A 25,000-nucleotide genomic window follows, 5' to 3' on the forward strand; every position below is an offset into this window, starting at 1 on the left:
AGAGGAATTCAATATATCTGTATCATTCCTGCTCATAAACTTGACAATATACATTATGCATAAGTAACAGAGTTAAGGCTGGCTGCGAACCGATGACCACACACACCGCAAGCGTCTTTACCGCTGTACAAAAGAGCCGGCTGGTCTGCATGCACAGTTATACGGCTTTTAGCCTCATCTCAGAGGCGGGACAGACTCTGTAAAGTTAGTTCCTCAAGCATTATTGTCTGGTACACATACGCTTATTTTTTTTTTACTTCATTTTTTTTATCCACTTCTTTTGCCCAATTTAAGAAATGTCCAGGTTCAAAGCTGCAACTCACTTATGATAAGGAGGACAGAGGATCAATGAACGTTCAAGCTGTTCGGCTAATTGCCTCTTTCAAATGCCAAATTCAAGCAATGAATGCGGCCAAATCCTCCATCTCTCTCTCCCTCTCTTTAAACCTTAATTAACAGTTGTTAAGCCTTAACTGAATACCAGATTGTTTAAATTAGCGACGTGCTATTAGAAACTAATGCAGTGGAAATTAATAAGCTGAATTTGGCGATTAGAGCCAGAATGAAATGCAGGTTCAAATAGAATCTGGTGAGATCAAGGCACGTCGTTTTTTAACTCAGTCAAGATAGGAGGGTAAAAAGATAAAGCTTCCTTTGGGAATTAGTGTTTGATTAAGAACGCAAATCGGCTCAGAATATGTTTAAAGGGACATCACGTGACCAAATATAAAACCTGAAAACTAGAAGCCCTAGCTATAATGCAAGGAGCACAGACATTACATTACCTGTTTCAACCACAGGGGTCAGGATGCTTTCCCATTGTAATGGCTTGGCAGCCCATTTAATTGAATGGAGAGGCAAGAGCTGGACCACTAACCTCACGGTTCAAAGATGAAAGCCTTACTATTGAACTAAAGGCAGTAACAACTATATCCTGATGGTGAGCCTTTCCACTTGGATGGAAGGATCTACAGACATACAGATACTGACCTGCAAAGCCATCTTGGTTGAGGTCTCCCACACTTGTTACAGTCAGTCCAAACATAGAGTCGTAGGAACCATTGAGTCTCAGAGGACTGGCATGCTTCCAGAGGCCAGAGGGGTTTATATAGACATACACGGCTCCTCCGATCTCTGCCTTCCGGTCAAAGACATTTGGTGCTCCCACAACCAGGTCAGTCCAACTGAGAGATGGGGATGGGGTGAGAGTAGGATGGTGAGGGGAGAAACAGTGGGGGGGAGATAGAGAAGAGATGAAGTGGGAAAAAGGAGAAAGAGGAAAGGCAATTGTTATTAGTAGTGATACACGTTTAATAAATCAGTTTACAATTCACAGCCTTGTTATCTTTTTGTAAGAAAATATCTGTAAAGTAGTAAAAGCTCCTGTAGTTAATCGGTTTCACTGACTGTCACAGAACAAAACCAACCGGCAAAATCTGCATATCAAAACGGAAAAATGAAAAAAAAAACTGACTGATAAGAAACGACGTAGAGCCTGCTGTAGATTTTAAGCTGACAGGCTGAAAGAACCGAATCTATTTAACAAGAACAAAGAGGAATTAGCGGGGGCATGATTGAGGTCTTTCAAATCTTAAAAGGAGTTTAAGGAGTTAACCCTATCCAATACTTTGGAAGGCACAGCTATTAATTAAGTAGAGAAAGACTTAGTACAGAGGGAAGGAGACACTTCTTCACACACAGAGTGGTGAGGGGATGGAATGGGTTACCTAGTCATGTTGTTGAAGGAGACTCTTCTTCACACAAAGAGTGGTGAGGGGATGGAATGGGTTACCTAGTCATGTTGCTGAAGGAGACTCTTCTTCACACAGAGAGTGGTGAGGGGATGGAATGGGTTACCTAGTCATGTTGTTGAAGGAGACTCTTCTTCACACAAAGAGTGGTGAGGGGATGGAATGGGTTACCTAGTCATGCTGTTGAAGGAGACTCTTCTTCACACAGAGAGTGGTGAGGGGATGGAATGGGTTACCTAGTCATGTTGTTGAAGGAGACTCTTCTTCACACAGAGAGTGGTGAGGGGATGGAATGGGTTACCTAGTCATGTTGTTGAAGGAGACTCTTCTTCACACAGAGAGTGGTGAGGGGATGGAATGGGTTACCTAGTCATGTTGTTGAAGGAGACTCTTCTTCACACAAAGAGTGGTGAGGGGATGGAATGGGTTACCTAGTCATGTTGTTGAAGGAGACTCTTCTTCACACAGAGAGTGGTGAGGGGATGGAATGGGTTACCTAGTCATGTTGAGGCAGAATCACTGGGATTCTTTGAGGCTCAACACAATTTTGAGATCAATCAGGCACTGGGATCCGGATTAACTCAGATGAGCCGAATGGCCTCCTCTCATTTGTAAATTTCTCACTTTTGGGGACACAACAAAGGTACCTCAAGGTCATACTGGTGTATTTACTTTATCTAATTCCAAACTCATCACAAAATATGTGCTATTCGATTAGATGTATATTTCAAAGAGTTCATGGACAAACAAGACAAAGCCATTCGGCCCATAAATGCTTGTCCTGTTTTTAGTTGCTGATTGATCTCAAAACTTTGATCAATGATCCCAATGATTAAACATCTAGAAGTACTACAAGAAACTTAATGAGTTCAATGACAAACATTTAGACTAGAAGTCTTTTTAAATGTGTAAACACTCAATAGTGGTGAAATTTTAAATTTTAAAATAAACTTAATAAAATACTGTTTCTTGTCTTTTAACAGCCAGTGATGAATGATTTGGCATTAACAACACGGCTGGGTCACCACTCTCTATGTGAAGACGTGTCTCCTTCCCTCTGTCCTCGGTCTTTCTCTACTTAATTTCTCACTGTGCCCTGTAAGGGCTCACAGTCCCCTGGTCCTGGTTTCTGCGCTGTGCTTGCAGGACCTCCATCATGCCGAGTACTTACCCATCATTGTTTAGGTCGGCAACAGCTACAGAGTAGCCGAATGAAGAGGCCACTTCACTCCCCCACAGGATGTGTTCAGGCACCAGGCGGTACACATTGTCTTTCTTCAGCAGCAATACTGCCCCCCTGTGGTTTGCACGGGGGGCACCAGCCACGAAGCTGAGCTCCTGGGGGCTGGTAATGCCAAGAGCAGAGTCCACTGAGAAACCTGCCAAGGGGGCAGTAAAATCAGAACACAGAGTAGCACTGCATTTTCTCATTTCCATGTCTTCATGTTATCATTACTTCTGACTATTTCTTCATTTTCCTATCTTTTCCACTCATGCCTACTTAACTAGGCACTCACACATCTGCAAGCTTGATGTCCCATTTGTGGTAATTAGCACGCACCCACTCCTCTTAACAAGACCATTAAGAGACCATTTAGAATTTATCAATCGGGGTGTAGTACATTCTTATTGATTTTATTTATTTAAGTATTTCAATCTTGATCCTACTTTGATTTATGAGGATGCGTTTAATTACTGAGATTTTTTTCTAGCACCGGAGTGTATGCTAGACTGATCTCCCTGCTGACAGTGACTGCATGCTAGACTGAACTCCCTGCTGACAGTGATTGCATGCTAGACTGAACTCCCTGCTGACAGTGACTGCATGCTAGACTGAACTCCCTGCTGACAGTGACTGCATGCTAGACTGATCTCCCTGCTGACAGTGACTGCATGCTAGACTGATCTCCCTGCTGACAGTGACTGCATGCTAGACTGAACTCCCTGCTGACAGTAACTGCATGCTAGACTGAACTCCCTGCTGACAGTGACTGCATGCTAGACTGAAATCCCTGCTGACAGTGATTGCATGCTAGACTGAACTCCCTGCTGACAGTGACTGCATGCTAGACTGATCTCCCTGCTGACAGTGACTGCATGCTAGACTGAACTCCCTGCTGACAGTGACTGCATGCTAGACTGAACTCCCTGCTGACAGTGACTGCATGCTAGACTGAACTCCCTGCTGACAGTGACTGCATGCTAGACTGAACTCCCTGCTGACAGTGACTGCATGCTAGACTGAACTCCCTGCTGACAGTGACTGCATGCTAGACTGAACTCCCTGCTGACAGTGACTGCATGCTAGACTGAACTCCCTGCTGACAGTGACTGCATGCTAGACTGAACTCCCTGCTGACAGTGACTGCATGCTAGACTGAACTCCCTGCTGACAGTGATTGCATGCTAGACTGATCTCCCTGCTGACAGTGACTGCATGCTAGACTGAACTCCCTGCTGACAGTGACTGCATGCTTTTGTTACCTCTAGGGTTGATTACCATAGTTCCATGTTTATTGGCTTCTCAGATTCCTCACTAAATGTTGCAGAACTACTTGAAAATGCTGCAACAAAAATAATTCTTTACAAATTACTCTACTTGTTATATATCCCCAGTTTTAAGGTCACTACATTGGCTTTTCACTTGCATGTGATCCAAGGTTTTGGTCCTGCTTACTTGTATAACTTATTCCTTACAAACTGGCCTGACTGACTTTGGCGCTGACATCTGCCAATTACTGTCTTGGTATTTCCATGAGCTCAACTGACAATTTATTTTGTTCTCAAGCTCATTCACTTTGTAACTTGCTTCCAGGTTCTATTCAGAATGTTGAGTCATTTGGCATCTTTAAATTTAAGCTGTTTTATTTGGCTTTTGCATGACATTTTTGCATATTTCTTTCAAAACTGCACATTTAAGAAAGATAATGGAAATGCAAACTGGGTAAGATTTATATTTTTCACATGGAAAGTAAAAGATCATCTCTACACACTAGCCTCTGAAATCACATTCAAGTAAAGTTCTCTCCAAGGTTTAAAAATGCGGTTCCCACTTTTTTTCACTGGCCCCTTCTGTTGAAGATCTGGTTCTCTGACATGTAGCCATGTCAAAGACATTCCTATAGAATTTGTAACCTACCTGCGCTGTTCATTTACTACTCATTGCTTTGATGCTTGCTATAGTGAAAACTTGCATCAATAAAATCAGCATTTTTTTTTTTTTTTTTTTTTTTTACAATACAACTAAAGAACGTTTGCTTTGTTTTATTTTATTTTAGCAAGAGTGTAATATCCTCTGCCCTGGAGTGTGTCGTGGCTGGTGACGTAGTGAAGCAATTGTTAGAAATGAAGTCAGCAAGGCGTTGACCAGGGTGATAGAAGCCTTGAATACCTGAGAAATGTGCATGTGAGAGGTGCTACTCGTCACCAGCAAAATTAAACGTTTGCTTGATCTTTCTTGTGACCAAGTAAAAGTAACTGGAGGACTACATGAACATGAAAACATTTACAAACAAGAGGCGGCCATTGAGCCAGCAGAGCTCATCTGGTTCCTTGTAGTTGATTAATCTCAAAACTTTTTCAAATTGAGTCTTAAAGGATCCCAGTGATTCCATCCACTCACTACTCTCTGTGTTAAGAAGTGTCTCCTTCACTCTGCCCCAGGTCTGTACTTAATTTCCTGCTTTGTCCTCAGGTCTTGGTTACTGTGCTGAGTTTAAAGTATTGCTTAACTTTGTTAACTCCTTTACAATTTTAAAGACATTAATCAAATTCTTTGTTGTTCTAGTAAATACATTCCATTCCTTCCTCATTCCTTCAGTCATTGGGGTTAGTCTGGTTACTCTTCATTGAACTCTGTCCAGGGCCACAATGTCCCTTTGCTACTGCGGTGACCAGAATTGGACATTCAGCATTGTCATCATGACTAGGTAACCCACTGCATCCCTTCACCACTCTCTGTGTGAAGAAGAGTCTCCTTCAACAACATGACTAGGTAACCCATTCCATCCCCTCACCACTCTCTGTGTGAAGAAGAGTCTCCTTCAACAACATGACTAGGTAACCCATTCCATCCCCTCACCACTCTCTGTGTGAAGAAGAGTCTCCTTCAGCAACATGACTAGGTAACCCATTCCATCCCCTCACCACTCTCTCTGTGAAGAAGAGTCTCCTTCAACAACATGACTAGGTAACCCATTCCATACCCTCACCACTCTGTGAAGAAGTGTTGAAGAAACAAGGACCAAGGGTCACAAGTGGAGATTAGATAAAGGGGCATTCAGAACAGAAAATAGGAGACACATTTTTTTTACAGAGAATCGTGGGAATCTGGAACCAACTCCCCAATAATGTTGTTGAAGCTGACACCCTGGGATCCTTCAAGAAGCTGCTTAATGAGATGCTGCTTGATAAGATAGGACGAATGGCCTCCTCTCATTTGTAAACTTTCTTATGTTCTCATGTTTCCTTCCCTCTGTCCTAAGTCTCCACTTAATTTGCAGCTGTGTTCTGTGGTCATCGTTTCTGTGATAAGTCAGGCTGACCCAATGCTTGTGACACACTGCCTCATAATACACATGAACTAATCATTGTATTGGAGTTGCCAGTGCTCCTCTAAGTGTGTAAACATGAATGCGTGTGACTGTGTATGGCGCAAGGTGGTTTGTGCTTCTCCTCATCCAGCTGTGAAAAATAATGATCACTGTTAAATGTTCATTGTTAATTGCTTTCATCACATGCAACATGCAGGCACCCAACATGCTGATGGGTGAGGGTGGGGGTGGGGGGGTGGGGGGGTGAGCACAGACACACACTACAGTACTGAAGCATGACAGACAGATAGAGCCTCTCCAGGGGGGCAGGGTGTTACACCCAGTGTTGCTTGTGAACAACAAAGTACAGTCAAACTTTGACTTTACCTCACTATAAAGACCACTTTTTTTCCAGACCTGATTTTTTCTACATCACTGAGATCAGGATAAAATGTTTGCAAATGTAGCATTCATTTTTAGCTAGTAAAGAACTAGCAAGCCAATGTGGCATATTGAAATTGTCACCTTTTGTAGGGTGTTATCATTTTTTTTTTTTTTAAGTTATTTTACACTGGACTTGGTTTGTTTGCTTTGAAGTACGTGCAAGTCACTTTGAAACTTAAATGCTGCTGAAAAAAATCATTTTTCAATTCTACTCATGTTGACGTTACTGATCAGCTCTCTGGTGGCCTAACGGGGCATCACAGAGTCTCTGTCATTTTCCTTTGCAAATCATCCTTCATGTGCCCTTCAGGTTTTTGCAATGCTCCCACAACGCTGTGCGAATTATGAACCAGCCTGTATGAACACAAACTTACTGAAGTCATAAATTATTATTTTTTTTCAGTTAGCCCACATGCACTACATTTTCTTTTATTTTCTATCATCATTTTATTCTTTGTAACATCTAGAAAAAAGTTATATTGCAAAGAGCGAATATTACAGGTTACATTAAAATAGCCATAGCTGTCAAAATATTTCCATGTATTGGCATTAGCGCGTAGCTCTCTCACGCTCCTATATGAAAGGGGTACACACAGTACAGAGTGCTGAGAACGGCTCGTGCCCTCTTCCCATTGAAGGAATGCAGCCCACACACGAGGTGCTTCTGGGAGTCCTTGAAGGACAAACAATTCAGAAATGTTTGGGTTTTTTTCTTAGATAATGACTCTTCCTGTGCATAGTTAAAAGAAAAAAAAATCTCCAGAAAACTTTTCTTAAGATTTAGAGCCCTCAAGGGACCTCAGGGAGTTGACCAGAAGCATTGCAGTGATGTATATACAAGCAGAGAGCAATCCATTCAATAAACGACCATTAAAGATTTCTGTATTTACACATACTTTCATTGATGGCACAGTAAGTGGTGATGCATGGAGGTGAAAAGCAGCCTTAAATTTCATGGATTGAGAAGAGCAACGGGTCTAATCCCTGTAGGAAGCGGGTCTCTCTGTGAAGAGGAGCGGGTCTAATCCCTGTAGGAAGCGGGTCTCTCTGTGAAGAGGAGCGGGTCTCTCTGTGAAGAGGAGCGGGTCTCTCTGTGAAGAGGAGCGGGTCTAATCCCTGTAGGAAGCGGGTCTCTCTGTGAAGAGGAGCGGGTCTAATTCCTGTAGGAAGCGGGTCTCTCTGTGCTACGATGCTTAGCTACATCTTCAAAACCTGCTAGGTTGGTGTTTGTTTGATAAACAAGCCGGGGGAAGAACTAAAGGACTCCAAAACCTGTATCTCAAGGTGTCTCTGTTTGAATAATATAGAGCTTGTATCCTTATAATAATCACTGTTCTTCAAAATCAAATAATCAAACTAATCAATATTGCTTGCAATTACCAAAATCACATGTGTTCAATTATTATTTTCTATATGTTCAATGAGATACTGAAATTAAGGCCTTTAGCATGAAACAACTGAAGCAATAAAACAGGTTGCACAGTACAGCTATGTTTTTCAAACCCTGTTTTTTTTTTTAATGAACACCAAGAAACACTGAAATGCACCCCTCCACCAACAAATACACCACGAAGAAGACACCAACACAACAGCAGCTCACGGGCTACTCCAGGGATTCTCCACTCCACTCCACAGTCAATCTGTTTCAACCAGGACCAGGATCATTAGCATCCGCTGAGCAGGGCCCAGTCTGTGCTTGGATGGGACACCTCCAGGAATCACCATCTCTGCTATCGTGTCTCACTAGGAGGCACTGTCCACTATTGTACAATTAATAGAAATGTTATACAACTAGAACTTTATCCTTCCAGGTCTGTTAATCACAATGCCATTAACTTGCTAATTTGAAACATTGTGGCCTGTATTTTCCACTGTGTTCAACTTGCAGACAACTTGCCCACTCCTTACTAAATGCATGACATTGGAAATGTGCCTGCATTGAAAAACTGACCCCTATACATCTACCATGAGAATCAGAAATCACTGTTTAGGATTTGTCACAGTGACATCATGTCTTGTGTAGAGAGGTCAGTCTGTGAAGATAACGTGTTTGTGTTTAGGATTTGTCACAGTGACATCATGTCTTGTGTAGAGAGGTCAGTCTGTGAAGATAACGTGTTTGTGTTGAATCGTAGTTCCTGAGTACAGTCTTCTGTTTTGTGATTTTTTTAATATGTTGTGTTTTGGGTGTTTCTTATTATAAACCTAATCATTTCTCACAAGATCTCTTATAACCATAGAGACGCCCTGCATAGGAAGCATTGACTTATCTTTTAAAGTGCTTCAGGGCACCCTGCAGTTTGTAAGGAACACACTGCTACCCTTGTTGTGTCCCGTGTTGTCTGTATCGCAACGTTAGATTTTTAACATATTGCCGACTCTTTGGACATTTTTAATCATACAATCTGAACATTTACTCAGGAGCAAAAAATACAGCATTATATCCGGATCAGGCTCCTTCCTTCAACAACGCTGCTTTTCAGCTCCCAAAATACACATTCAAAATAAGGAATTCCCTATGATGTGTGAAGAAGAAACAAAATCTCAACTAATCGGGAATATTTAAAAAACAAATTGTGATATGCACAACCTGGGAAACAGAAACGGTAAATTAGTTTCCTGTGAACACAGCAGAGGGTTCTGGAACTAATTCTCAGTTAATGGGGACAATATCAAACTACAATAGAACAACTGGAGCTATATTGTAGGTCCTGGTTAGAACAAAACCCTGCTTTTGTGGAGGTTTCAGAACATCTACTTTAGACAGACGCAGCGACAAAGGAGCAGAGGAGGGGGTAGGGGGGTCTGGGGGACTGACTAATAACCTCCAACAAACCTAAGTAGCTATTCTGGGCTACATCCTCAAAGCTTGAGCCGCGATCAGATGGGTCCAGGGTTCTGTAAACGAGTGCATCCTCCACAGGGCTGGCCATGAATAAGAGCCCTGAGCCCACACAGGCATACAGGGTGTGAGAGAGGGAGAGAGAGAGAGGGGGTAAGAAAGACCTGGCCCCGGGGTTCATTTCATTAGGGGATAAGAAGGGTGGGGTACTCGGACCACCCTTCAGTGCCTCGCGATGCCAAGAACTGTCCCATTTCATGGTGGGTTTGAGGTATCTGCAAGAACACAAAACTACATAAAACGGGGTTCTTACTTTAAGTTTAATATCACTTCTCTGGGGATTAGAGGTAGGCTGTTTTAGTGATGGTAGCTTTCCACAGATTGTCCCTGTTGTGCACGTGTTCCAGTAAACATGTATTGTTATTTTAAAACAAGGTATCAGGTGATATGGTTAAATAAATCTATGATTGACATTGTGTGAAATTGTCCCCACCCCTTCAAACCTTCTTTCTTGTTATTACCCAATCAGCTGCTTCCCATATTTACTGACCCAGAAGATACTGCAAAGACCTTGGAAGTGCAAGTGTAACAAATTTCCTGGAAGTCAAGGGAAGCAAACTGAGGACTTCCATTTACTTTGTGGTACCAGATATGTTTTAAAATAAAAAGATCATGTTTCTTTCAAAAGGCTGTGGAAGTATTTTGTGAGCTACAACCACTTAAAAAGGTAGAATAAAGATGTTTTCAATTCTTGTTTTTGTTTTTAATCACATCCTCAATTTTCAGGGATGGGAAGAAAACAAAGACAAAACAAGAACTGGAAACCAAAAAACCTGAAGGATACCTCAGTGAATTATTCTACCAGCAGCCTCCCCCTGTTTCACTTCTTGAGTGATAATGGCGCAAAAACTTGCGTAAGCTTTTTAAAACCCATGTCCTACCACTAATTAGCTTGAACACTGTGTATTCTCCAAATAACTGTGCAGTGATTAATGCTATTGTCTGTAGTTTTGCATACTTGTGTCTTAAACCTTGTAATTGGATCCATGGGACAATTCTGAGCAGCGCTCCCTCTCCCTTGCCCCCCCTGCCCCTAGTGCCCGTGGCTGGTGTGGGCGTGGGAGGGGGGGCTTACCCAAGTAGCTGTTGTACTGTAAAGGGATCAGTCTTGAATCCTGAAGCTTCTCATCTGCTACCTCATAGGGTCCATCGTCAAAGACACCAAGGTCCAGCCCCGTCAGATTCACGAGCTGAAGACGCAGCTCTCCTGGAACAGAGTGAGGTCAAGAGAACAAGCAAACAACACACACGCACACACGCACACACACACACACACACACACACACACAAATATACACACACACACACACAAACACACGCAAACAGAGACACACACACACATAGCATTCTCAAACATACTGACACACACACACAGCATTCTCAAACAACACATGTCTGTCCATGCATTTGTCCATCTTTATGCCAAGCTTACATTTTTCCATATATCTGGCAATCCGCTCTCACACAGACACTCATTAGACATTGTCAGACATGCAGCAGTATGTTACAGTGAGGTCCTGCACAGCACAGCCTAAACGCCTAGGCCCCACTCACTCAGTGCTTTACACAAGGAGATGTTCAATTCCGCACCTCACCAGCGGTGGGGCTGTAAGCAATATTAGACCAGTACTGAACAAACTAATAAAAAGCACTAAATAATATGTCTACCCATTAAAGAACAATGTCCATGTCTCTTAAGCCAAGCGGTCAAGTCTTTGAGGTTTAAATGGGTTATTTTAGGGGGTGCACAAAATACTGTAAGAAATCACTGACCCTTTAGAGGGAAGTATTTGTTTTGAGCAGACTCAAGACTATTACACTTCTGATTCGCTAGAACAAGGTAGAACATGAGCTCCCAAGGTAGATTTCACAGATCCAGCGGGCCAGTTACAGATGAACGCGTGCATCTTGCACTCAGATTTCCACACACTCCCTCTGGTGGTGCTTAATGCAGATGATCAGACATTGAAGTTATCACAGTTGGTAGCAAAGCCTGTTAAACAATTAAGGGCTTCATGATTTTTCAATCTGCAAAAATGATTTTCTCTAAAAGGTCATCGATACAGCAGAATCGGATCTGAGCTGCAATCCCCCCGCGAGCTGAGGGACCTCTGGTTTGTGTCATTCACACGCGCTGCTATCCACTGAACGCTACTGACGGAAACTGATCAATGCGCATTTTATTATGGGTCTAAAACAGTAAATTCAGATCTTAACAGGACAGAATGGATTCACTTGAAGATACTATTCAGTTTCACTTTTTTTACATGCTGTCATCTCTTGAGTCAACACGCGCTTACAGTGCAAAACAAATTACTTTGGCCCGTGCATGAACGATGTTTGGGATACTGTATTCCAGGGCTTCGTTTTGCAGTCATGTTCTTTGTACAGTATATATGCAGTACCATACTTTGTTAATAAACCCTTTATTTTCCTCATATTTTGCAGTAAGTGCTCTCTCTATTGTATACCAAAAAACTACTAAAATAAATAGTTTTTTTTCACATGGTAACCATTCAAATAAATAAACAAAAATAAATATAAATAACAAAGCAAAGGACTTGTCAGCATTAAAGAATTGTCAGTAATGCGTGCCACAATGTGAAGGAGCATTACCAGGGCTCAGGATAAAACACAAAAACTGTCTTTTCAATAAAAGCTGGTTTGCAGCAGACAAAAAAACATGTCTAAAAACAACAGGACTACGCAGAACCCCCTAGCCTCTTACCTGGTGACTTAACACAGTGACTACTCATCTACCCCCTATCTTGTCCTTTGAAATAGAAAAAGATCCATTCGTCACTACCCACCTACTGTATGTGCAAAAGAACTAAAATAAAAAGAGCCCTCTGTGATAGGACAGCGTCACTGGCCAGGCTGTGAGACCAGGAAGGGAGACTCAGACACAGAAGTTGCAGTTTCAAAGTGCAAAGGAGCACGTTTAATAACAAATAATCAAATAACAAAACACTGGACAGGACACGAAACGAGACGGGACAGCACGGAACATGAAAACACCTTCACCTCCAACCAGCATCAACCTGAATCATTCCTCTCTAAAACCCAGGCTCACCCTATTTATCCAGCTGTGGTAATTCACGTCTCCAGCCATATTCCCACGTGTTTTGAGAGGGATAAATGTAACCCCCTCCCTGCCAGCTCATTATTCCCCACAGCAACACATACACACCCACACCTGCCCACGCCCACGCGCACACACACACAGCCTCCTATCTCACAAGGCCCACTCCCAATCTTTAGACGCCACACCATGTGCACTCTGCAGGATTTCTTCCACTTTCCGAGTCGGACAAGGGTCGGACAAGAATCGCCAGTTTAATTTATAATGCCCCAACAATAATAAAGAAACTGCAATGCAGTATAATGATGGACCACTGGGATGAATTGAATCAGATACGGTTCTGCTGTATATTATTTTGGGCACCTCTAAAAATAAACTCATAAAATTCAACCCTTATTTATACCTCACACATACCATGCCTGTGAGAGAGATTGTGAGCCCAGTTACGAAACAAGACTATGTGAAGTTATTCTTGGAAGACAGGGACACTGTCTATGGAACTCTATGTGCGGTTCCAGACCCCTGCAGACAGTTCTGTTCTGGGCTCACCTTTCCAGTGGTAGGTACCAGGGGCTCCAAAGAGGATATAGCTGTTGTCGGGGGTGAAGCTGGCAGCCATGCCCTGCTGGCAGAAGCCAAACTGCTCGTGTCCCTGCGGCCTGCCCTCGCAGAACTTCCACTCGCCTCCGTCGAGGTCGTCACGCACCGTCAGGTCCTCGCTCAGCACGTAGCATCGGCCAATCGGGTCGCGCGTCTCTGAGGGCTGTCGGAAACGTTGCCGGAGCTCGTACAGGTGAGCACATGCCTGCCAGTGAGGAACAGAATCACAATTTAAAAAGATGGGTCTATTACAGGAGTGGCCTAACTTCCTGACCCTACGAGCCACATATAAACATGCATTCATAATGTGATTTATTTTCTTTTCATTTAGAAATTTAAAAAAGTAAAAATACTTCTCTCTTGCACATGATGTAAATTATAAATATAAGTGTGACTCAGGTCATCTCAAATGCCTCACGTTTAATTTTGGGACAGCCGCTTCGGGATATTTTTACATTTCCCGAGTGGTCCCGACAGAGTGGCACTGACTGTATTTCTGGTTTATACTGTATGTATTACATACCTTAAATCAAATATATTCAGTGATTATGAAATATAACTGCCCTGATTTTACCAAAAACATCACATTTTGACCAGCTCTTCCCTTGAAGATCTGAATGCTCGGTTTTCATGACTGCTCTGTTTTCAGTGAAAGCAAACTCTTTTTCCCATTCTGTTCAAGCCTCATACTTTCATGTGTTACTGGCGGAGAGTTTACTCAATGCCATTGTCTCCACAAAAAAAAAAACTAGCACTTAATTCAAAATGATCCGATTGACTCAATCACACATCAGCCTTTCACGCCAGGTGATCCGAAATACACGTGTGCAAGCGCGTGGTGTCAAAGGTCATCAAGTGACGTAACGTGCAGTGAACATGCAGGCTGAAATAAACAGAAGAGAGAGAAGGAAGAATAATAAACATGAATTAATACAGAGAGCAAAAACAATTTATTTTTAGTTTTTCTCGGTCTTATTTTTGCTTTTGTTTATTATTCTTTCTTCAGTTCATCCAAGCCGCAGTGTGCGTCACCCGGCATTTTACCAGGAGCTGCACTTGAACTGCCTGAGAGCCGCATGCATGGTTTGGCAATCTCTGATCTATTATAAATCATGTATGAGCATCAATTGCATTAGTAAGACCTCAGCTGGAATAGTGTGTTCAGTTCTGGTCACCTCACTACAAAAAGGATATTGCTGCTCTAGAAAGAGTGCAAAGAAGAGCAACCAGAATTATTCTGGGTTTAAAAGACATGTCATATGCAGACAACCTAAAGGAATGGAATCTATTCAGTCTTGCACAAAGATGACAACACTGCAATCTGATTCAAGCATTCAGAATTCTAAAAGGTATTGGCAATGTTGACCCAAGGGACTTTTTCGACCTGAAAAAAGAAACAAGGACCAGGGGTCACAAATGGAGATTACATAAAGGGGCATTCAGAGCAGAAAACAGAAGGTACTTTTTTAACACAGAGAAGTGTGGAAGTCTGGAACCAACTCCCCAGTAATGTTGTTGAAGCTGACACCCTGGGATCCTTCAATAAGCCGCATGATGAGATTCTGTTACAGTGGTTATTGGCGATTGTTACGTTTTCTTAAACATAAGAGGTTTTTCTGTTCTGTTCTTTAAATACTAAATATGTAATACAGTAGGTGCCACCTAATCAGGATACTGATAATCAGGATTACTGCTTAAAAGGTCCTGTGCTTAATCATGGCCATACTTTAGATCTGGTAATTCCTCGTGGTTTAGCTGTTAAGAATGCTATAATCCTAGATCTTACTATTTCTGATCATCTTGCCATTTTTTGATGTGAATTTGCCAGTATCTATAAAGATTGTGGACTGTACATTTAAATCCTGGGTAATTAATTCTTCAACTGCTGTTAAGCTTTCTGATGTACTGAGCTCATTGCCACTCTCTGAGTCCTCATCAGTAGATGAGCTGGTTAATACCTACAACACCACCTTGACTGGTATCTTAGATACTGTAGCACCAATCAAAACTCAGAGAGTGTCTAATTAAAATAGCTCACCATGGTTCAATGATACAAATACTAGAATGGAGATGGCGGGAATCTAACTGCACATTCATTACACCGCATGGAAGAGCCACCTGGTCAAATATAGGAAGGCTCTGGCATTGGTTAGATCATCATATTATTCGAATTTAATTGAAACAAATTAACATAATCATAGATTTATTTGTGCTACCCTAGATACATTAATTGATCCTTCCCCTAATAATCCTAGCCTTGACATTGGCTCCTCTCACAGCTGCAATGACTTCTTACATTTCCTTAAAAATAAAATACAAGACATTAGAAGTCAGATTCCACAGACCCCTTCTATTAAGGAGGACTCCAGCAGAATTTTACCAACTACACCTATTAAGGATACTATGGGGGCTTTTTCATTGATTACCTTACAGGAACTGCCAATGCTAGTTCTAATAGGACCATATTTTACAAATTATAAATGGTTCATTTTCCTCTGGCATAGTCCAGCTCTTAAGATCGCTGTGGTAAAGCCTGTGCTTAAGAAACACAATTTAGACCCTAAAGTCCTCAATAACTAGAGGCCACTCTCCAATCTACTATTATTAAATAAGGTTCTAGAGGGAGTTTTTGCAATTCAATTACAAAAATGTCTAACTCTTAATGGTATATTTGAGAAGTTTCAGTCTGGTTTTCATGCTACACATAGCATTGAGACAGCCCTTGCTAGAGTTGTGAATGATCTGTTAATAAACTCTGACTGGCTTTCCATCAGTTTTAATTATTCCAGGTGTAAGTGCTGCCTTTGATACTGTAGACCATTCCATCCTATTGAACCATCTTGAAAGCACAGTAGGACTGTCTGTCCTATCCTGGTTCAGATCTTATCTTTGATAGGTTTCAGTTTGTCTCTATTGCTATGTTGATGATACCCAGCTCTATTTGTCCCTAAAGCCAGTCATTTCTTCTGCCTCTGTTATTAACTACTTGCCTTACAGACAGCAAGCATTGGGTGTCGCAGAATTTTTAATGTGAATTCAGATGAAACAGAGGTTATGCTAGTGGGCTCACAGAACCAACTGAAAGGAAATGTGGGATTACATGAGCCTGACCCTTGCAGTCTCTCATCAAAACTTCAACTAGAAATCTGGGGGTCGTCTTTGATCCTGATCTGTCATTTGAGACTCATGTTAGGGACTAAAGTATCTTTTTACTATTTGAGAAATATAGCCAAACTGAGACCAATTATTTCTGTATCTGATGCTGAGAGGCTAATGCATGCCTTTGTTTTATCTGGAATTGATTATTGTAATGCACTTTTTTTTGGTGTCCCAAAACGTGTGGAATCCCGCTTGCAGCTTGTTCAGAATACCACTGCTAGAATTCTGACTAAAACCAGGAACAGTGAACATACTGCTCCTGTTTTGGCCTCTTCACAACGGCTCCCTGTAAATAGGAGACACTTTTTTACACAGAGAATCGTGAGGGTCTGGAACCAGCTCCCCAGTAATGTTGTTGAAGCTGACACCCTGGCATCCTTCAAGAAGCTGCTTGATGAGATTCTGGGATCAATAAGCTACTAACAACCAAATGAGCAAGATTACAAGATACAGGAGTTACTGACCCCGTATCTTCCAAACCGCACTCTGAGATCACAGGATGCGGGGCTGCTGGTAATTCCTGGGGTCAACAGCAGCAACATCGGAGGAGGGAGGGCTTATCATTGTAGCGCTCCTCAATTATGGAATGCTAAGCTGGGACAGTTACACTTTAAGTCAAGATTAAAAACACACTTTTAAAAAATGGCTTTCTTATCTTAGTGGGTTTTAATGTGACTTTAAAATGCTGCTTTTGTATTATTATTGTGTACACTGTTATTTAAATCTGTTATTTAAATGGTCTGATTGTGGCAGTATATGAGTGACATGCCATATGAATGTATTGTGGTTTGTTCTTTTTTTCTGCTATGTACTGTACAGTGCTTTGAAATACTGTTGTATAAAAAGCACTATATAAATTCAATAAATAAATAAATGGGATACAACACCGAGAGACGGGTCTTCCCAATGCTATTTATGTCGTTTAATTGGGACGTCACTTTGTTTAATTGGGATACAGTATTTTAAAATGATAAACGGAGATCACGTGTCAGAGCTAGACAGGTTTGCGTGGCACAGTGCAGTGAGTACTTGGTTACACTGTGACTTGAGTAAACTGCATAAACCACGTTAATCTCTTGAAGGAATTGGAGTCTCTTGTGGTTTCTCAGGCTGCTGTTGCAAAGAAAGGTGTGTAAATATTGCCGGTGCCTCGCTTGTCATAAGATTATTTTTCATTTCATGCAGAAATAAAAAAAAAAAAAGATGCGATTTAATTGTTTATGAATAAATAAAAAAAAAACAATTGACAATCGTAATGTGATGTAATTTCATTGTTTCTTTTCATTTAGATGTGGTTTGAAGGTTTAAACAGTTTCCTGTAGACCCTAGCGAATTTGCTGACAGTGATTTCTGCTTTTGTAGGGAAAATAAGAGTGATGCCCTCATTCTTAGTTTCCTGTAGTGATTTGAAGTCACAACGTTATAAGAATATTTTTGGTCTCTTTAATTGTCTCTTACAGGTCGCTGTCTCTTTTCTATTGGACTAGGTGAGTATTTGGTGCTGCTCCGGACCCTCGCGGTTCATTTCTTTCTCCTGTTCACAAACTCACCACAACCTTGCCGCCGACCCCCTGACTCTTCACAGTCACTCCAAGCCATTGGTTCTCTTTGCTTTCTCTTTCCAAGTCCACTGGAGAAATAAGAACAGAGGAAAAGTTTTAAACGAGTGGAGACCATGCAGCTCAACAATGCAGGACCAGCAGTGAGAACCAGACCATTCATTATCCCAATTAATGGCTTGGCATGGCATATACCTAGGGCTCCCGATGCAAAACATATGAAATCAGTGTACAGGTTGATCCACTTATAATGGACTCCAAGGGCCATTAGAATTCAGTACAGTAGACCTCTGTTAATCCATGCAGACTGGGAACGACTTGAGCCCAAATGAGTGAACAATTGAGTTTACTATTTGGAAAATCCCTTAACTATTAATTGAAAACTCGAAAAATGCAATAATGTATCCCAACAACGGTCAAAATATATACTGTACATAATCAGCTCGTTCAGAGGCAGAGAGCTGGTTTTAAAAAGTCACTGATCTTGTTCTGAGTCTTTAATTGTCGTGACTCCTCTTCATATTGAGACTGCCAGACTTAAAGAGTCTTAAGAGGCTTTCTGCTCGCTTGTCACTGGTTTCAGTTCCTACAATACAGTGCTGTCCATTGGCTTGCGCTATACTGTACTCAATTCAATTGAATTATGATCGTCCGCTTCCCCACAGATACATTGGTTTTTGACCGATAAAGCGTGTCAATACCCATTTCCACACTAATACACTTTGATAATGTACTGTATTAATCTGCACAGATTATTGAAACACAGATTATTGAAACATGGATTAACGGGAGTCTACTGTACTTTATAAACGCAGTGCGTCGTAAACAATTCAAAATGCTGCATGTAACTGCGAACAGAGGTACTTTAAATATCAACTCCACAAGACAGCTTAACTGCCAAAGAACGGGAGTTTATTATTTGTACAAAGCATGCCCTTGTGGGCCGTACAATGTAATAAGTATTGCCATTTTACAAACTGATATTGGTTAAATGTAATAAATTGCACACGTTGAAACTGCACAGTGGTTGTGCCAACAAAAACATAAAAGAATATGTAAACAGCAACTGTTTTTTCTGCCTGACGTCACAAACACTGCCGTGACTGTCATTTAATGTCCCGGATGTTCTTCATTTGCGCAAAATATCTGTCGTCTCAGGTGTGGTTGGCAGTACTGAGCAATAAAATTGTGTGCACCTAGTGTAGCGAGCACTGAAGGCGCTGTGTGCACCGAAGCACTACACACCGTGCCATCGAGCACCATGCGCACCGAGTACTGTGTGCACCGAGCACCGTGTGCACAACACCCTGCCCTTGGGGTTGCATGCTCGCACCGCGACTCTTGTTATGCGGTGTGGCAAAGTGCCCGCCCCTGTGTGTATTTTATGTTATGTGTTGTGTTTTAATGTTGGTGTATAGTCACTGGTACACAGGATATAAACAGGTCTGTGTAACACGAGTGTTTAAAATGTATATTTGTATTTAGGCATGAGGATTGCACAGCACTTCACGTGCAGGAAAAATGTAATAATATGCGAGTACGGGGAATTGCACTTTATTAATTCACATGCAGTTGTACCGCGACTCCAATTGAATGATTGATTAGCAGTCAAGTCTTGGTACAGCTGCATAAAAGCTGCATGTTTTCACTCACTCGGGGTTGTGTTCGGTGAGTGGAGAACGGGGTTGGAGACGGAGGTAATTGTAAAAGTAATAAGTAGTTAAATATCTGCTCACCATGTTTTGTCTGTATAGTCCGTTTTGTTTGACGAGTGCCGTGTCCTGTTTTTGTTTGTTGCAACTGTTTATTTTCTGTCTGTCTGTTCATTCATTAAATGCTGAGCGAGACCATTCGCTCAGCTCCACCAAACTCCACCTCTTTTGTTGTTTATTTCCTGGCTCTGGTCTGACGCCACCCACCCCACGTGGTGTCAAAACCGGGACTACCAGCGCCCCCTAGACACAGACCAGAGCAGGAACCGCAATTTCTTGTTTTAAAAAAAAAACAAAAACAAACAAAAAAAAAAATGTCAGAAGATGCCGTCAGGCTGACGGACTGGATCCAGGACAATACTGGGCTGGAGGCACAGTCCATGCCCATAGCCATCCGGGTCCTGTGGCTGATGGACAGGGAGCGATGGGAGGCGTACGAGAGGGAACACACCCCAAACTCCCCGGAGGCAGCTATAAATAGAACAGCAGCCCAGGTAGCAGGGTCTCCAGCGCCCAGACGGGGGTACCGCAAGAGTCCAGCGCCCAGATGGGGGGACCACGAGAGTCCAGCGCTCAGATGGGGGGACCGCGGGGAGCTGAGAGGGAGCTGTTCCCATCTCCACAAGCAGAGGGTGAGTGCCTGCTGGTATCACTTCCACTACCGTCACCACCTGGAGGAGAGGAGCAGGTGCTTCCTCTGCCTCCATCGCCTTCCCCTGCTAGTGAGGGAGAGCTGCACGAGTTCCCTGCAAGTGAGGGAGAGCCGCACCAGTCCCCTGTAATAAGGGTAGACTACACGCCGCTCCCACTTCAGCTGCCAGGAGACTACACGCCTCTCCCACCTCCATCGGCAAGAGCAGAGCAGCAGGAGCTGCCTCGGACTCTGCCACCTCTACCGCCAGGAGCAGAGCAGCAGGAGCTGGCTCTGCCTCCGCCACCTCCGCCAGCAGAGGGTGAATGCGTGCTGGGTCCCGTTCCACCAGCAGAGGATGAATGCCTGCTGGTATCACTTCCCCCACCATCACGAGGAGAGGAGCTGGAGCTGCCTCTGCCTCCCCCTCCATCAGGGGGAGAGGAGCAGGAGCTGCCTCTCCCTTCACCAGAAGGACCAGGAACAGATGCAGGCGGTCCTCAGCAGCCCTTGCATAGGCTGCTGAGGGAAGCACGGAGAAGAAACATCCTGCCGCAGTGGCAGAGAAGAAGGCCAACACCCACACCCCAGCTTGTCCTGACTCCCTGCCTCGCTTCGCCCAAGGATGCCTGCCTCACTTCACCCAAGGATGCTTTGAATTGAAAGGGTACGTTAGGTTACTTACCATAACCATGGTTCCCTGAAAGAGAAGATGACTACCACCCGCGAGGTCGCATCAGTCACCCGCACGGGTTCGATGCAAACAGAGAACATGGCTGGGCTGGCTGTTTAATCCCTCGGTAGGCAGGACCGAGGACGTCAGCCTGGGAAGGGGCCTATCGGCAGCTCTGATATAAAGAGCTCAGTCAATACCTACCAATAGGAAGGCATAAGTAATGTTTTGGTGGCCGTCTTCTCTTTCAGGGAACAGGGTTACGGTAAGTAACCGAACGTTTTGAAGTGTCTTCAGGTGCTTTACTTATTATTACAGCAACAAGAGTCTGATTGGAAATTTAATAAAAACAAAAAAAAGCATTGTGGTAATATTTATTAATTTACTTATTTTAACTATCAACGTTATATTTATGTTCAAATGCCATGTTTAATTATCAATACATTAATAAGTGTGTGGTAAAAAAAAAGAGAATTGGTCATTTTTGAAATTGGAATTTGATATTCCCTATAATGAAAAATCAGTAGCCTTACTAATATAAAAATTCCCCATTGTAAAAGCATTGGAAAGCCTACTAAAACACAGTGAAAGCATTGTAAAGACCAGAGAAGTATGGTAAAGCATGTAAAAATGTGGCAGACCACAGTAAACTAATGTAAATGCATAGAATAACCAAATTAAAAGCAAATTACTGTTCAAATGTATTGTGGTACACTCGGAGGCATATGGTGACTTTTTACAAGGCATGCAACAACTTTTAGATGACACATAAAAATATGTTCTTATAATGTAGTCAACTAATAGCAATTCAATAAACTAAATACCACAGATCCATTCACAGTTGTACACTGCTTCGCTGAAATATGATGAAACTTTTTTCCTGCTTCTCTGTAAGTACTTACTGCTTGCAATTTTGGCCTTCAGTTTTATAGAATTTCTGTTTTTTTTGTCTCTTGCACTAAACGGATTAGTCAACAATCTTTTCACAAAGTTTTTCATTTCGATTTTGACGCCAGGCGTTTGCACGCCGCTCAGTCACGAGGATTCAATGCTACAGTTGCACGCCTTGCCTACGTTTTCCAGTGCACGGCCACCAGGAAGTGAGGTGCACGCTGCGTCGCGTTGCCTAGGCAACCTGATGCAGCTTGAAGAGTTGCATGCCTTGAGCAACAAAACAAGAAGACTGCCGAGGCGAACAGGTTACCTGCGTACATTCGAAAGAGACATTTCAATCTGCCGCTGGGATTGACTTGAAAGCAAGTTGAAATCAGACTTGTTGATTTCCATAAGAACTGTTTCAGTTGAGACTCTATCAGCCCCGGTTAGGGTTGCAGGCTGACAGAACTCGATCTCTCCTCTCTGACAGTGGAAGTTACATAATGAGCGTTCAATGCAAAGGACCTACAATAAGAGGCAGGTTTTAAATCTCTGACTGCAGAAACAAAAGACTAAACACTGTGAACATATTATATTGTCAAAGACAATATTTTGAAGGAATGTATTTCTAACAATTTAACAAAAAAAAGTTATACGTTACATACAGGTGATCAGCTGCAGCCGCAGGTCGATATTGGAATGAGATGGCATTGAGTTTTATAGACTAGGTTCATGATTCAGATGGAAATAAGTGGCATAACTGATCTCACCAGGGCATTAAACAACCCCATCATAATGTCCCTTGATACTTTTTACTATATAACCAAACATTTACTTAGCCTTTTTAATTGACTCCCATCATTGCCTGGATGCTGACTGTGATGAACAGACTGTAATGTATTTTCTGGAGTAGCTCTCTCTTTTCATGCAACACATATTAACAAGACAAGATATCATTTCAAAACATAACAAGACATGTTTCTAAAAAATAGTTTGGTTGCTCTTCGTTGGACGCTTTGCAGGGCCCTTTATAGGTGCAGCTGATGCTAACTGTGCAATGAGTCCGATTGCCCTTGTGGATGGAATGATTCACTGTCCATTAGTATATGAGCCCAGCCCAGCCCAGCACCTTACCATCTTCGTCAATGTCTACTCGCTCACAGTCCCATTCCTCCCCTGTGATTGGACACTGGTACAATGCTCCTGTGTGATTGGCTCCCTGAGAAGGCAGACCCCGGGCTTGCGGAGCCCCCACCAGGATCCTGAAGGAACAAAAAACATATGAAGCTCTTAAAGTTTTTATAATTGTGAAACAGTGAACATTCGCAAATATTCAAATAATCATCAAACTGGTTTTACCCTCCTTGTGAACAAGAAGGAGTTAATTAATAACCAGTGTGCTACACCTGCTCTGCCCTGTACCAAACAACAAAGCTGAACACAACAAACTGGGAATATGATTGGAGGTAGCCAGGCACACTTAGAAACACAAACTAGAGGAATATGAAGCCATGTGAACCAACTATTCAAGCAGAACAACGCTTGCAATGTAAAAGAGAATAAAAACAGGTGACATATGCATGTCAGGGGTTAAAAATTTACCGACCCCCTGCAGTGTTTCCCACAAACACATGACTTTAGCTTTGCTCTGTCCCCTGCTGTCCATATAGCAGCAGCCCTTATTTTTAGCATATTCCTGATAGAATTACCCATTTCAATTTTATTTGGGGCATTCCCCTTCTAAACTTTGCAGCGTATCCAGTTCACACTCCCTCCTCCAACCAAGGGGTGTATTGTGGGAACAGAAAAGCAGCATTGTTGCAGGAGGGCGTGTGATCTGAATGGAATATCTATACGTGGTGTATCTGCAGAACATCTTTTACACCCTGTGCAGTGCGCTACCTCAATGATGTGTCAACATACATAGAAAGCACAAGATTCATTTGTGTGACGAATCATGGTATTTTGGCAGTGCGGGTAAAGTAAGTATCTAAATAAAGAATGATGGTGTGGGCTGATAGAAATAAACCAGATGCATCCGAAACTACAAACCAGGTACTAAAAACACTTTTATTTGCCTATTTTTAAACCATCTCACTTCAGAAATGTAGCTGTAAGAAACACACAGCAGTTGAAAAATGACATTTCTGCTGTAATGGTGAATAATGGTCTAATCAGAAATGGAGAACGATAGAGAACTGTGACAGAGATCGAATGATTCTTGGTGTTGGATCTCCCTCCCGACCTGCGAGGGCGCTGTGTAAAGGGAACAGAGTGCCCTGGACTTGATGGCTTGACAGTTCATTCCCAGGGTTAGGCGGACGTTGGCCACCTAGAAAGAGGACAGCGCTACGGTACACTAAATCAATGACCCAGATGGGAAAAGGCGTGGCACACGCGGACTGAAAGAGTGGATGAGCTCGTTAACCAAGGGGTCATGGTTGATGGTATTTAAGGGGAGGTAGTGATGTGACCTGTTCCTTTGTGAATGGTTAAAACTGGTAACTAAAAGGAGAACTGTGCTGTGATAATTGTGAGTGTTTGTTTTGTCGTTATTAAATACTGTTTGCTGTTATTTAGAAGGCTATCACGATCCGGAGCTGTCGCCAAAGGCCAGCACTAAACCCAGATCAACAACACAGCATTGTGGTTAACACTAAAAAACTGTATTCACCTCAAGCACTAGCGCAGGCACTGTGGACGGGACTGTTATTATTTCAAGGCAAACCCGCAGATTACAAATAAACAATACACACCTCTGCATTGCTTCATTACCATTGTTATTATTTACTGTTGTTTTGCCATCAGGCCATTGGATTTAAAACCATTAAACAACATTGCAGCTGGATTATCGTGGTCTGTCTGTTTATTAATCACTGCTGCATTTCCTTCATATGCACACAGGTAACCACTTTGCCACACAACACACTGAGATGGATATTGAGCAGGTAAGGAATGGGGTATTATGAGCATGTAGATTATAGAAGGTATCCCTTTAAGTCTGGTGTGTGGGTGCCAGAGTGGATTCCTCTCTCATGAGACAGAAGCAGCCCTCATTGTAGCCTGTGCTGGTATTTCA

The 25,000-nt window shown here is 42.4% G+C and overlaps 1 protein-coding gene across 1 annotated transcript in view; it reads right to left on the bottom strand.

The window, feature by feature from the left end:
• LOC121307123 (integrin alpha-7-like) overlaps positions 1-23,797 on the bottom strand; it is a 48,295-nt gene extending 24,498 nt beyond the window's left edge. The window contains exons 1-8 of the mRNA XM_041239250.1: positions 23,778-23,797; positions 23,056-23,183; positions 18,021-18,100; positions 13,261-13,516; positions 10,705-10,836; positions 9,564-9,671; positions 2,923-3,130; positions 871-1,184 (exon numbers count right to left, since the gene is read on the bottom strand). Coding sequence (XP_041095184.1) covers positions 871-1,184; positions 2,923-3,130; positions 9,564-9,671; positions 10,705-10,836; positions 13,261-13,516; positions 18,021-18,100; positions 23,056-23,183; positions 23,778-23,797 — 1,246 coding nt within the window. The remainder of the gene's footprint in view (positions 1-870; positions 1,185-2,922; positions 3,131-9,563; positions 9,672-10,704; positions 10,837-13,260; positions 13,517-18,020; positions 18,101-23,055; positions 23,184-23,777) is intronic.
• Between the last annotated feature and the right edge of the window lie 1,203 nt (positions 23,798-25,000).

This window comes from Polyodon spathula, chromosome 53, assembly GCF_017654505.1.
Source record: "Polyodon spathula isolate WHYD16114869_AA chromosome 53, ASM1765450v1, whole genome shotgun sequence".
Taxonomy (NCBI): domain Eukaryota; kingdom Metazoa; phylum Chordata; class Actinopteri; order Acipenseriformes; family Polyodontidae; genus Polyodon; species Polyodon spathula.